At 53.7% G+C, this 13,210-nt stretch overlaps 1 protein-coding gene across 1 annotated transcript; it reads right to left on the bottom strand.

Moving 5' to 3' along the window:
* Positions 1 to 2,505: 2,505 nt before the first annotated feature.
* Positions 2,506 to 12,872, bottom strand: Agxt (alanine--glyoxylate and serine--pyruvate aminotransferase). Its single transcript, XM_005361381.2, has 11 exons — positions 12,617 to 12,872; positions 12,332 to 12,524; positions 10,776 to 10,840; positions 10,140 to 10,240; positions 8,961 to 9,031; positions 7,905 to 7,989; positions 6,824 to 6,919; positions 5,923 to 5,992; positions 3,718 to 3,813; positions 3,267 to 3,395; positions 2,506 to 2,869 (listed from the first exon to the last, which is right to left on the bottom strand). Exons 1-11 carry the CDS (start codon positions 12,845 to 12,847, stop codon positions 2,762 to 2,764), a joined length of 1,245 nt encoding a protein of 414 aa, XP_005361438.1. The 5' UTR covers positions 12,848 to 12,872; the 3' UTR covers positions 2,506 to 2,761.
* Between the last annotated feature and the right edge of the window lie 338 nt (positions 12,873 to 13,210).

Here is a 13,210-nt window from a genome sequence, read left to right on the forward strand (position 1 = left end):
AGAGAGAGAGAGAGAGAGAGAGAGAGAGAGAGAGAGAGAGAGAGATTGCAAGATTGCGAGATTGCTTCGTATTCAGACTTACTGGTGGCTGCACATTTTGAGATAAGGTTAATTGACTTAGGACCAAAAAAGCAGGCAGAGTAGAATAGACGCCAGAAATCAATCCACAAATACGTAGTTGATGACATTTGCCAAGCTGGTGGGTCAACTGAATGGAGAAAGCAAGGTTTGTTTAACAAGCGTACCGTTGGGACAACTGGGTACGGCTATGGATAAATGCACTTTGCCCCATGTCCACACCATGGAACAAAGGATAGACCTACACTGTCACTCCAAAAGAAAAGACAGAAATATCCGTAACAGCCTCAAAATAGAGAAGACCTCTAGAGCAAGATGCAAATAGCTGAGATCACAGAAAGAAAACTCATAGGACTTTGCCAACATTAAACAGACCCGCTCTTTGGAGCCATCAGTAGGAAAATAAATAGGTGAGCCATAGCACAAGGAAACCCTTGGCACACAAACATCTGGGTCGAGGATACATTTTCTAAAGTCTATTATGGAGTTGTAGAGACAGCTCAGTGGGTTAAGTAGTCATCAGGCAAGCATGGGGACCTAAGTTTGGATGCCCAGCAGCAACATAAGAGCTGGGTACAGCTGTGCACACCCATAATCCTGGGAAAGGGCAGAAACGGGTTTGCTGGGCAGTCAACCCAGCCAAAATGTGAGTTCTGGGTCCAGTGAGAGATGCAGTCCCAAAATTAAGGTGGAGAAACACGGGTGGAAGATATTCCAGAGTTTACCTTTGGCCTTCATATGCACCTGTGTAGACAAGTGCACCCCACCACACACACACACACACACACACACACACACACACACACACACACGGGAAGTCAGTGACTATTACAAACCGGCAACACAAAGAGGAACACATACTGAGCGAAATAATTGAACTGACACGCCTCTAAAGAAGGTTTGCAAGTGGCTAGCAGCACAGTCTCCAGGGGAGGGTACAGTTTAACGCAGTTAGACAGTTGCTTAGAACAAAAGGATGCCAGTCACCTGGGCAAGGATGTGGAGTGACCGAAGGTCGTAGGCACAGTATCTCCTAGTCGAGGTAGCCTGCAACTGAGATCCTTGTCATTTTCTCAAAATGAGTGAAAGCAAACACCACACGAAGCCTTGAATCAGGAGGCCCCTACTGCTGTGTTTATCAAAGCCCCACACTGGAAATGAATCAGGTGTCTGTCGTCACTGGTAGGTCAAGAGACAGAATTTCTACAGTGCGGTCATGCACTCAAGGACAGTCAGGCACACGTGTGCAGAAGGTCCAAGATGCTGGGCAGGCTTTCATCAGAGAATGTGTGTGGTACGGGGTGCCACAGCTGATCTGCAGGACCAGAGCCAGGGGATCTTCCACTGGGTGATTCCTGAGTCCATTCTCAGCCAAACCACTTGTGTACCTTAGTGTGCCGGCCTCTCGGGAGATCTAGTCAAGATAGGACAAAGGCCAGGCTCCAAGTGATCACCTGGCCCTGGGCATTCTGAGCCCTGAGCTCTTCTGATTCCTCTCCAAGAACCCCCTCCTTGCTCTGCTCTAGGCCGCTGTGTGGCATTGGTCACATCTCTGCTGTGACTGTGTCTGGTGTCTCTTAAGACTGTCCCTTCTGGTCAGCAGGAGCCACAGGGCTCTGTTGGCTCAGGAACCTATCCCACAACTGTGACCAGTTGTACTAGGGATGTGGACATAGCCAGGCCAACCATTCTCTGCCAGGGGGTGCATACCTACTGGCAACCTGGTAAGAGGGGGCTCTTCAGCCTTGGTAAGAGGAGTGCCCTCCAGCCATGATAAGTGGGGAGTTCTTCAGCCTTGGTAAGAGGGGTGCCCTCCAGTCTTGGTAAGTGGGGGGTTCTTCAGCCTTTGTAAGAGGGGTGCCCTCCAGCCTTGGTAAGAGGGGCTCTCCATCCTTGGTAAGAGGGGGACTCTTCAGCCTTGGTAAGAGGGGCACCCTCCAGCCTTGGTAAGTGGGGGGTTCTTCAGCCTTGGAAAGAGGGGGGCCTCTCCAACCTTGGTAAAAGGAGTCTCTGAGTATAGCTGCCAAGTGCACTCTAGGTCTGAGTATGCTGGACAACTGAGCCAGAAGTGAGGTTTAGGAGACAGTGAGAGCAGGGAACTGGGCCTCAGGGGTCCCCTCAGGTGAATATGAAGCCTCACTGGGGAGGACCAAGGATGTGGGCCTTCATTGTTATGAGTTTTGTTTCTGCGTGTTTGCGGGTGTCTTGTTTTTATGAGAGGGGTTCCTTGTAGGTTCACTTGAAGACAGCATTATGAGAGTGTGTTTGGAGACTGAGTGACATCTGGAAACAAAGCAGTATCTGGGAAAGGATCTGTGTGCGGGCTCCAGAACAAGCGAGTCTCCTCAAAGGGCCACACTGGGGCCATGCAGGCAGCTGAGGGGCCCCAGTTCTCTCTTCCACACCCAATTTGACACAGTCAGAGAAGAGGCGTGACTGGCACTTTATTGATTCTTCCCAGAGGGCAGCGGCCTCTACACTGCAGCACTATTGGATGGTGATTACCACCCTGGGTCCACAAGGTCCCATCTGGGGGGAGATGGGCAGCTTCACGCTGTTCCTTCCCACCTCGCCGGGCTGTGTCAGCAGTTTTGTGTCCCCAGGCCTGGTGGCCTTGTACGATCTTTTTGTTCCTGTGATACTTCCAGCCGCTTCAGGAGTGCATAGTCGGGAGAAAGTTTGCTCATAGCTTGTTCTTAGGACAATGTTGCAGGGCTTCCCTCAGGGCCTTGGCCAGGAGGTCCACATTCTCCGTGGTGGCATTGGAGCCCAGCAGGCCAATCCGTAGCACCTGGCAGGCATGGAACAGAAAGTCAATCTCTGTTTGTAGCCCCTTCCCCAATAGGAGCTGGTCAGGGTAGGGTGTATTTACCACATGGGAACACCATCCATCCATCTGGTTGGTATGCAGGAGGGAAGTGGTTTCATGCATGCCACACAGGGGCCAGAGCCAGCCTTCCCTTCTGTCCCCAAAACATAGCCCATGGGTGGGACCAGGGAAGGTCCCTCCGCACACAGAGTGAACCTGGTAAAGCTGATGTGTGACTTTCCTACTGTGTGGAGAGGGTTGAGGATATTCTACCTGAGGTGCTGTTCTGGGCCCTTCAGTGACACACACAGGTGGGGCGTGTGCAGCAGAGCTCAATACAGGGTATCTAGTGCCTCTGGCGCTCCAAGCACCTCCTCACCTTCTCCTCAGAGGGCCCAAGGCCACCAGAGATTTCAATGTTGAAGTGGTCCAGCACGTAGCTGACGATGTCCCTCCAGTTGTAGCCAGCAGGCACCGTCACCGTGGTGACTGTGGGTAGCCGGATTGCCTGCAACAAGTGCCAGGCTCAGCCATGTAGGAGGAGGAGGAGCCCCTATGATGAAGCTCAGGTTTCTGGACCTGACCTGGCTTTTAGAATCCAGAGAAACTTGCCACTTGGCTGATGGCTCCTGCAGGGAGGGCTCCCTTGGCAGGGAACAGGAGCCATCTGGAGATTGCCAGGGGCCTAAAGGGCTTGCCCCCAGCTTTGGGAGGCTCAAGTACCACTGAAACATGGCACTTGGTCTCAACAATCGATGGTAGCCTCACCCTCCCCTTTGGACTAGTGTCTGGGTCAACTGGTGGGCTCCCCCTTCCTTTGGCCTCCTCACCGGGTCCTTCACAAAGAGCTGCAGGCCCAACTCCTGCAGGCGTTTATGCAGATACGCTGTGGCTTCCCTGTGCCGTTGCCAGCAATTCTCCAGGCCCTGGGGGGGTGGGGGAGAAAGGTGGCCATGACCAGCAGATATGGTGGAAGCCCCCCCCCCCGCCCCAGATGGTAGGACCCACAAGGCTTTGTGGTGTGGGTACACTGAGGTAACTTCTGGAATCCCAGGCCCTGAGGAGACAAGAGGGTCTAGGCTTGACCAACTTGAGAATAGAGGATATTTTCTAGGTCTGAGAGGGAGAGAGGTGGGTGCCAGCCTCCAATGGGTACCCAGTGGGCTATGGGGAGATAAACAGGACACATTTCAAAGTGTAGGCTGCCCACTGGGGGAGGTTGGAATTGCCGGCCACACAGGTCTGGTGTGATCAGTCAGGTCCTATTCATTCTGACCCTGGACCTCAAGAAAATGTGATGCACGACCTCTAAGAACTAGCCCTTCCCACTCGAGACCCACAATCACTTCCAGGTCACATCTTTTCAATCAGCTCCTGCCTCCATTGGCCACTGGTTCTGCTTAGCTTCTTAGCACACGGATCATCAGGAGAAAGCTGCCGGAGTCCACTGAGCTAACCTCTTTCCCAATACTCTTCCTTCTTCCGTTTTAGGGTCTCAGTATGTAGCCTAGGCTAGCCACAATCTCTTGATCCTGCATCAGCATCTGGAGTGCTGGGATTACAGGTAGGGGCCACCATGCTTGGCTCCCCGTGACTTCTTTCCTTTCCCTGTCCATCTCAACCCTAGCCCTTGCTCCACACGGATGTTCCCCCAATTCAGAGCCTTAGCCAGGGTGTAGGTGACCATCTAGATAACGGGTCACCACATCTCTAACCCACTCCTCACGCAGCGATTTTTTTTGGGTGGTCCTAAGAACGCAAACATGATAACCACAGCCCAGGGCCTCATCATGACCTCTGTGGCTAGCAAGGGTCAATGAAGGACATCAGGACACAGAGGAATGCCGTCAGACTTTGGTGGGTGTTTTCTGTCCTGTGACCCTGCACAACCAACTGGGCCTGTAGCCCACACTTCACCTCCACTTCCTGAGACTGGACTCTGTACTGGACACAAGCCCTGACCCAGTCACACCCAGCTGGCCTAGAACCTGCACATGCCTGCAGAGTTCCAACCCCTTCTTGACTCTGCTGAGTGCTGCGGTGGCCCAGTGTGCTCCCAAGGCTTAGGTGGAAACTATCTTGGCTAGTGATACAGAAGCCACAAGGGGTGCTGGCTTGTGTCTGACAGTGGGGTTTATAATGAAACCTAAGATAGCAGGGCATGGTGGTACCTGCTTGTAATCCCAGAACTTGGGAGGTAGATGCAGAAGAATTAGGAATTCAAGGCTACCCTGGAACTCAGATACATAGTGAATTTGAGGCCAGCATGGGCCACATGAGACATTAATTTAAAAAAAAAATGTCAGAAGCCAGAATAACCTTTTCTTACTCCACCCGGCTCTCTTGCCCAAGTGATGCCTCAGATACGCTATGATGGAGTTAAGTGTAGGCTCTGACCTTGAACTTAGATTTCCCAGTAAGTGTAGGACCTGGCCTTGAACTTAGATTTTCCAGTTTCCAAAAACTTTCAGCTGAGTAAATCTAACTGTAAAGCACTCCACGTGTGGCTTTCCATTAGAACGACACAAACTAAGATAGCCATTGATTTATGGAGCAGCGGCTGCACACACCCCGACCCTGAGACCCCTCTCACCAACCTACCTCTCAGAGCCCCCACTCTATTTCAGGGATTCCCCCTCTTTCAGCCTGCCCTGTGCTCTGCTTGGTAACTGAAGGGTCAGATGAGGGTGTCTCTGTCTGTCCTGGGCTCTGTCTTCCCAGTCTTTCCATAGTGCTCCACCCTCCTTGCCGAAGAAGCCGTTCCTTCCCTGGCCTTCCTTAGAAGAACTCCGTCTTTCCAGTTACACTGCAGCTTATCCTACTGGGAAGCCTGGGTCTGTTGCCAAACAGCTTCACTGCTGTCTCAGGAACCCTCTTGCCCCCTTTCTCCAGAGCAATCTGAGGGAGTCACGGGGAAGGAAGAATCCCACAGGTGCCCAGTCTGAGGTGCACACAGATTTGAGGGCCTTCCTTCTCTTCCCTTTCTCTTCCTCCTCCCTCACCCCCACCTCCTTGGGCAGAATTCCCTCTAGTACCTGCTCTGAGATGAGCGCCAGACTCTCCCTCAGGCAGTATAAGCTGATGACAGGCGTGGTATGGTGAACTCTGCGGAACAACAACAACAAAAGCCTGGTCCAGTATCATGGGAGGGGCTGGGCCAGGAGCTGATTGTCCCATCCCAGCATCTCAGCCTCTATGGCACGAGCCAACAGTATCCCAGGGACACTTTCCTGTGTCAGAGTCACAGAGTCAAGGATACCAGAGAGGGAAGGCCAACATAGAGCTTGGCAACATGAAGGGAAAGGGGAGAAATACAGAGTGGATCCCCTTGCTACCAAGACTCTATGTTCCCAGGAAGCCAACATTGGACCCTTTGTGCCCACCAGCCTAGCTCCTTCCCTGTTCCTCCTTGGGAAGAACTCTATCCTCCCAGTTCTGGTTCCCTGTCTTGTATTTAATACAAGACCCCTCGGGATTATGACCAAGATGGTCTATGGAATCTCTGGTGAACCTTCCAAGAGAGGTAAACTGAGGCCTGAACTAGGAGGATATAGCGGAACCAGGTGTAGAAAGCTGATGGAGGACAAGGATTATGGAAATGGTAGCGGAGCCTGTTTATTGAACCCGAGCCTCTGGGCCAGTGACAGGCGAGGCCAGCATAGGAGTTTCCCATTAGAGCCTGGCAGCTAAAGGTGCAAAGGCATGAGATGCAGAACTGGACGTGCATGGCTGAGAGGAGGCGGATGCACAGCTGGCACGGGCACATGCATGGCTGAGAAGAGGCGGATGCACAGCTGGCATGGGCACATGCATGGCTGAGAAGAGGCGGATGCACAGCTGGCATGGGCACATGCATGGCTGAGAAGAGGCGGATGCACAGCTGGCACGGGCGCAGCCACCCTGCTACCTTCACCCCTGGCCCTGCCCGACACTCACACTCTGGTCTTGCCCTCACAGCCCCACAGCTTGGCCAAATACGTGATGTCCATGTAGAAGGAGACCGGCTTTGTCTTCCGAGAGTAGACCTTGTGTCTGGGCAAGAGAAACTCATCTGAGTACCCATCCCTAGCTTTGGGCTGTCCTGGGCCACAGATGGGGTGCAGGGGCAGAAAGCCTATCATGGAGCTTGAGCTCTCAGGACCTTGTGAGCGTGTTCAGGCTTCCCAGCCCTATGTGATCTGAATGGATGTGACTGTCACGTGGGTACCTAAGCCCTCTGCCCCCACCATGCTTAATCTCTTCATTCCTTCCACTTCTGCCCACGGGTTTGTCCTGCCTCATTTCTCAGGGAAACTGAGGCCCAGAATTGAATGGCACACTGCTTTCCCAGGTGGAACTTTCTAACCCTTCATCCCTCTCCGGATGAGCGTCCTCCCTCTCTAACCAGCTCTCAGCTCCCACTTTCCCTATGGCACTGCTGGTGTCTGCCATGACAGCCAGGAAGAACTCCTGACCATACCAAAACTGACTCATTTGGGTTGGGACACAAAGGCTGGTTGTGGCTGATGGTCATAACCCACTGGAGTCTCTCTCTCTCGTGACCCTGTCTCTCCTTCCAATCCCACTGGCCTGGCTCGGGATCTAGACTGCAGGATCCTGAGATGATGGTGGAACTGCAGAGTGAAGGGTGGCTTGTGCCTGTCTCTGGCAGGTCCTGAGCCGGCTCCAAGGAGCTGATCTGGGGGTAGAAGGGTGGGTGCTAGGTTCTGAGTATTCAGACACTTTGGATCAATCACCCCTTAGCCTGATACTGGGTGCCCCCAGAATACCAGCCTCTGATCCTGCCCACAAAGGGGCCTGGATGTGTTCACCCCTGCCCCCAACCACCCTGCTCCCACCACCCTTACCCCAACTACCACTACCCTTCAAGGCAGCTTTGAACACATCTTGGCTTTTAGGACATCCCAGCAGGGTGAGCAGGGAGAGGTTTTGACATGGAACCTTTCCTTTCCACCCTCCAAGGGTCAGGGATACCCCATCTGCGTCCACACCCCAAGGTGAGGTGGGGACCACTCACTTGGCCTTATCACTGAAGGAGATGAGGGAGATCCCTGGTGGGGCATTCAGGACCTTCTGGGAGCCAGAGTACAAGATGTCAATGCCTAGGACGGGGATGGAGAAGGGGATGTCTGAGATCTCACAGAGGAATTTACCAAATAGGTGTGTCTGTCCAGTCCAAACCATGTTCTGTGACTGGAGTACCAAGTCTCCACTGATAGTCAGAAACTAGGAGGCATACGGGAGAGTCCTGGCTTCAGGTCTCAGCGCTATTTCATCCAGCTGATGACCCCAGGCCGGAGCCTCTTGGCATGGCTTCTCTAACCCTGTGAACAGCCAAGCCTGGGCAGCATAGCATGGCGTTCAAGGGACGGCGCCGACACCCGTGACACTGGACTTGCTGCATCTGATACACAGGGTCCCACCTTTCCTCCTCCTGTCTGCTCCTACTGCAGCTGGAGTGCCTCCCAAAGACCCCCAGAGTAGCAGCTGACTCCCGCTGTATCCCCACACCCTGTCCGGTGGCCTGGCAGATACTCAGGCTGTCGATTCGCTTCGGAGTCTGTGCGGGATCCAAGGCTGTGGTGGACGTGTTGCTGTGCTGCCCCCAAAGGCTTATGTGTTGGAAAGCTTGTCCTCAGTGTGGTATGGAAGGGCTGGGGCCTCTGAGAGGCCCAACCTATTGGGAAGTGATTGTGGCCCTGCTTGTCTTCGGGAATCCACCCTGCCTAGTTCTTAGGAAAGGGGCTGTTATGAAAGAGCGAATCTTTCACTTCCTGGTCTCTGGCTTCTCATCCCACCCTGTGATGGCTTCCCCTTGTTTACTGTGTTGCTGTCTTCCATGAGGTGACGCAGCCAGGACCCATGCCAGAAGCCCTGCCACGCTGCTTGGATTTTCTGCCTACCTAGCAAACGTCAAGCTACAAAACTTCTTTTGCCAGGGCCTGTGGAGATGGCTGTAAACTCAGTTACGGTCCAGCAGTGGGCCTACAGGAACTGTCAAACTGAGCCTTCTGTAGCCTCAGAGTCTGCCAGCATGTGTGACCTGGAATATGGGAGCAGGGCATGCTCTTACCTTGTTGGTCCATGTAGATGGGGACCCCGCCCAGCGATGCTACAGAGTCTACCAGGAATAGGCACTGGTACCTGGAGACATAATGGGCATTGAGGCAACACAGTGAAAGAGAAGAGATCCTGGGAGTTCAGAGTTCAGCTGGGACTAGGTGTCTGGTGGGGTAGGGGGTGGGCGGGGGGGCAAGGGTGGAGCAAGGGAAGGGCAGCAAGGAAGCAGGAGGGGTCCCTCTCACTTCCTATATGGTATTTCCTCCCTAAAGCAGCTCCTTGAAACCAGAAGCAGCTGTAGGGTTGAGCAGGCATCTATATTGGGGCCTGGGTGGCTGGGTCACAACCCAGGTGGCTCTGCTGCAGGACTTCTCAAAGAATGACGGGGGTCAACCAGGGTTCCGAGTGCTAAGAGCCGGTGCAATCCAGCAGCACAAAGGTCTGGGCCTCCCTCCACCAATAGCTGCACACTTGGCCAGCTGCCACAAACGCACAGCCTTTAGAGGCCAGAGTCCACCTCTAGTAACAGCCAGTTACGTTCATTCTCTTCTATCCAGATTTCCTCATAGAACTATGTAGGCACAGCCATGGGCAAGGCTTGAACCCCATGGTCTAATTGGGCTTCCTGCATGGGCAGGACTCTGTGAGGGATTCTTTCAGTGGGGTCCCTGCCCGCATGGGCTCCACGTCCCTGAGGCCAATGGTGGATCTGCATGGCAACCCTCTACAGCTGTGGAGAGGTCTGTGGCCAACACTACAGACAGCACTCCCGGCTTCCAGAGGAGCTACTATGACCTGGAGCCATTCTCCTGTAAATCCCTGTGTGGGGGTGGGGAAGAAGTGCAGGCAAGGGGCAGCTTTGGTTCCTGGGAGAGCAGGCTTTGAGATGAACACACACCGTGGGTCATCCCAGCCTTTGCTGGCCATGGGCCCCCCAAGGTCAGTACCACCGTGGTGGCATCTGGCGAGAGAGTGCTTGGTCCAGCCCTTGCATCCTCACCAGATAAAAGCTGAGCACATTCATTCAGCCTGGAGCAAACCCTCTGCTGTGTGGGACAGTGGCAGGAAGGAAGGCGGAACGGGAGAGTTGGGATACCTTGCCACCGCCAGACCCGCAGCTCCCTGCCAGCATCATCCAGCCAGGTTATAAGTTTTGATCCATCCTGGTACTGGCACCCTAGACCAGACTCACCTGTGGCAGAGCTCCCCAAAGCCGTCTAGGGGTTGCATCACACCAGTGGATGACTCCCCGTGGGTCAAGAACAGCAGTACTGGTTTGTGCTGGGCCAGGCCCTGAGGGAGAGAGGTGACAGCTGTGTGTAGAGCTGATGGGGATCTCTCCCTGGATCAGCTGGCCCCTTACAGAGGGACATCAGCATATGAGGATCATCCACATACACCCAGCTCCCTCCAAAGTGGAGCAGGCCAATGTAGCAAGCAAGAATGCGATATGCTTCACTCGCTTCCTGTCAGTGTGTGCCGATGGAGGGAACCGGGTGGAAGGCTTTGCCAAGAAGAAAGAGTGACCGGCATCCTCCCCGGTCTTCAGGTAGGTTGGGACTGACCTGACCTCACAGGGAGGGGCTGGCACCCTGGAGTTCAGTACCAAGTTGTGCCTCCCTGACCTCACACAGCTTGCAGCCACGCTGGCCCTGCTCACAGGACTGCGTCCCAGACTTCATTTTCAGTCAGAGGTAGGCTTCCCACATGGTCCTAGGTACTGGCTTCCCTCCTGTGGCCAGTCCCAGACACTAAGACTGAAGTCAAACAAGCCTCAGGCCTCAGCATCTCAACCCAGCCCCTCCCACCACGACTTAGTTGGCAGTACCTCCTCCACCTCCTGCAATGTGTAGTGTTCTCCAGGCTCCTTGATCATCTGGTGCACACGGGCTCCTGAGGACAGGGGCAGAATGGGTTGTGAATAAGAAACAGGGTGGGGAACCCCGTTCATGCTGTCTCCCAGGTGGCTATTCCATAGAGGGAGTGGGGCATGCTCTGGGAAGGCTGCTTTTTGCATAGATGCAGCACTGTCCTGGCCTCCAGGGCTTTGAGAAGTCCCTCCTCAGGCTATGCACCTGAGGCTCTTGGCAGCCTCACCGTATAGATAGCATCTACAGAGGTCACTCTGGGCACAGGAGATGGTATGGGATCCCACCTGACCCAGGTGTAGTTCCCAGATACCCCATGCCTTTGGGTGGAAGACTGAGTGAAGGGTAAGGGGATGATGTAGGTCTTAACCTTGTGGGTCTGGTGACACCAGTAACCAAGCAGCTGCTCTGCTTCTTGTCTATGCCACGTGCACCTGCTCACAACAAGGGTCCTAACAGGGGAGGGACCTGAGCCACTCAGGTCTCAGTGAAGGGCAAACAGGAGCCTGGATGACCAATGTCCCCTTGAGTCCCTAGCCCTGTTCTACCCTGGCTACTTATGAAAATGGTGGCCGAGGGCCTGGAGAGATGGTTCAGCTGTTAAGAGCACTGACTGCTCTTCCAGAGGACCCAGGTTCAATTTCTAGCATCCATGTGGGCAGCTCACAACTGTCTGTAACTCCAGTTCCAGGGGAATCTGATACCCTCACACAGACACACATGCAGGAAAAACACCAATGCACATTTAAAAAAAGGGAGAAGAAGAAGGAGAGAGAGAGAGAGAGAGAGAGAGAGAGAGAGAGAGAGAGAGAGAGAGAGAGAGAGAAAGGAAAGAAGGAAAAACAGACAAATGAAAGAAAGAAAGAAAAAGAAAGAAAGATAGATAGATGATAGATAGATAGATAGATAGATAGATAGATAGATAGATAGATAGATAGATAGATAGATAAAGGCAAATGGTGGCCTATCAGGAAGCGGTGGGAGCTCCACACCCTCCTGGGCCCTCTGGCTGTCCATCAACACTGTGGTCATAATCTTGTGAACCATGCAGGCCATTTGCAAAGGCCGGAGTCTACCAGGAAGTCTGGGAGCACACCTGTCCTCTTCCATCTCAGACCAAAGGGACAACTGTCCCTAGGTCTACATTTTACAGATGAACAAGGTTCTGAGATTTGGGGAGGGAGTTAGTCTCTGAAATTCTAGTCTTCCTGAGGTCCTCAGAGAGCTGCTGGAGCTCAGTCCGGGGGTCTCCCAGCAGCACTTCATCCATGCATTCCAGAAACAATCTTGTTCTAACTGAAATGTCAGTCTGCATTCATCTGCTGGGGCAGGAGAATACTCTGATGTCTGCCTCAGGGAGGAGGCATTAGGGCTATAGGAAGGAGTGCCCAACAGGATGGCACAGGCCTGATCTGTTGGAGACAGCTTCTGGATTCCCTCAGGAGGCCAGGCCGCTGGAGGGATAACATTGGAGGCGGAGGAGGAACACAGTGTCATAGACCACTCTTTCCCTTACCAATGCGCTCAGCAATCTCTGCAGCCCGCATTCCCCAGATGCCGTTGGCTCCCACTAGAAAGGAGTCCCCAGGCTCTAGCAGGTTGAATAGGGCAGTCTCCATGGCACAGTGTCCCGAGCCGCTGACCACCAGTGTGAGAGGGTTCCTGGTCTGGAACACATACTGGATGCCTTGCTTGATCTCATCCATGATCTAGACAGTATGCATACAGGTGAGACCCTTTCCTTTGCCCGTCACCAAGTGATCACCACCCCTAAGCTGAGGCTGTTGCCGCCAAGGCCTACCTGAAACATCTCTTTCTGCATATGGCCGATCATCCTTAGCCCTCCGGCTGCCAGCACTCGAGGAGCCAGGTTGGAGGGCCCTGGACCCAACAGGAGCCGCTTAGGAACCGACAAGGGCTTGCTCAGGGCCTCTGGGGGTGGCACCAGCAGCTGGTGTGAGCCCATGGTCCGTACCCAACCTGCAGCTCTGCTGCCCAGCGTCACACTGGTCTTGGTCAACATCCGGAACATTTCCCAGTTAGCTCTGCGTTGGACTCGGAGGCGAGGCCTGGCTGATGAGTCCCTGTTGCTCCTGCCCTTTTATTGTCAATTTAACCCTGATCGATGTTTGTCCTTCAGGATGAACTCCCAGAACAGTGGAGATGTTGAACCTTCTGTAGGGGGCGGGGAACCTCTGCTGTCCCGTCAAAGAATAGCAGTGTGACGTCACACCCTGCTCCCTCGGTCCACACGCAGCCCAGTCAAGAGTTGTGAAAGTTTCTTCAAGAATCAGAGAACAGGTGCCTGAGGCCTGTAGGACTGAAATATTGTAACCACCACCTGAGCAGCGGGGTCCCATAGCAGCCAGGGTGGATGAGGCTCCATTCCAAATCA

The sequence above is a fragment of the Microtus ochrogaster genome, linkage group LG4 (genome assembly GCF_000317375.1).
Source record: "Microtus ochrogaster isolate Prairie Vole_2 linkage group LG4, MicOch1.0, whole genome shotgun sequence".
In the NCBI taxonomy this organism is placed as follows: domain Eukaryota; kingdom Metazoa; phylum Chordata; class Mammalia; order Rodentia; family Cricetidae; genus Microtus; species Microtus ochrogaster.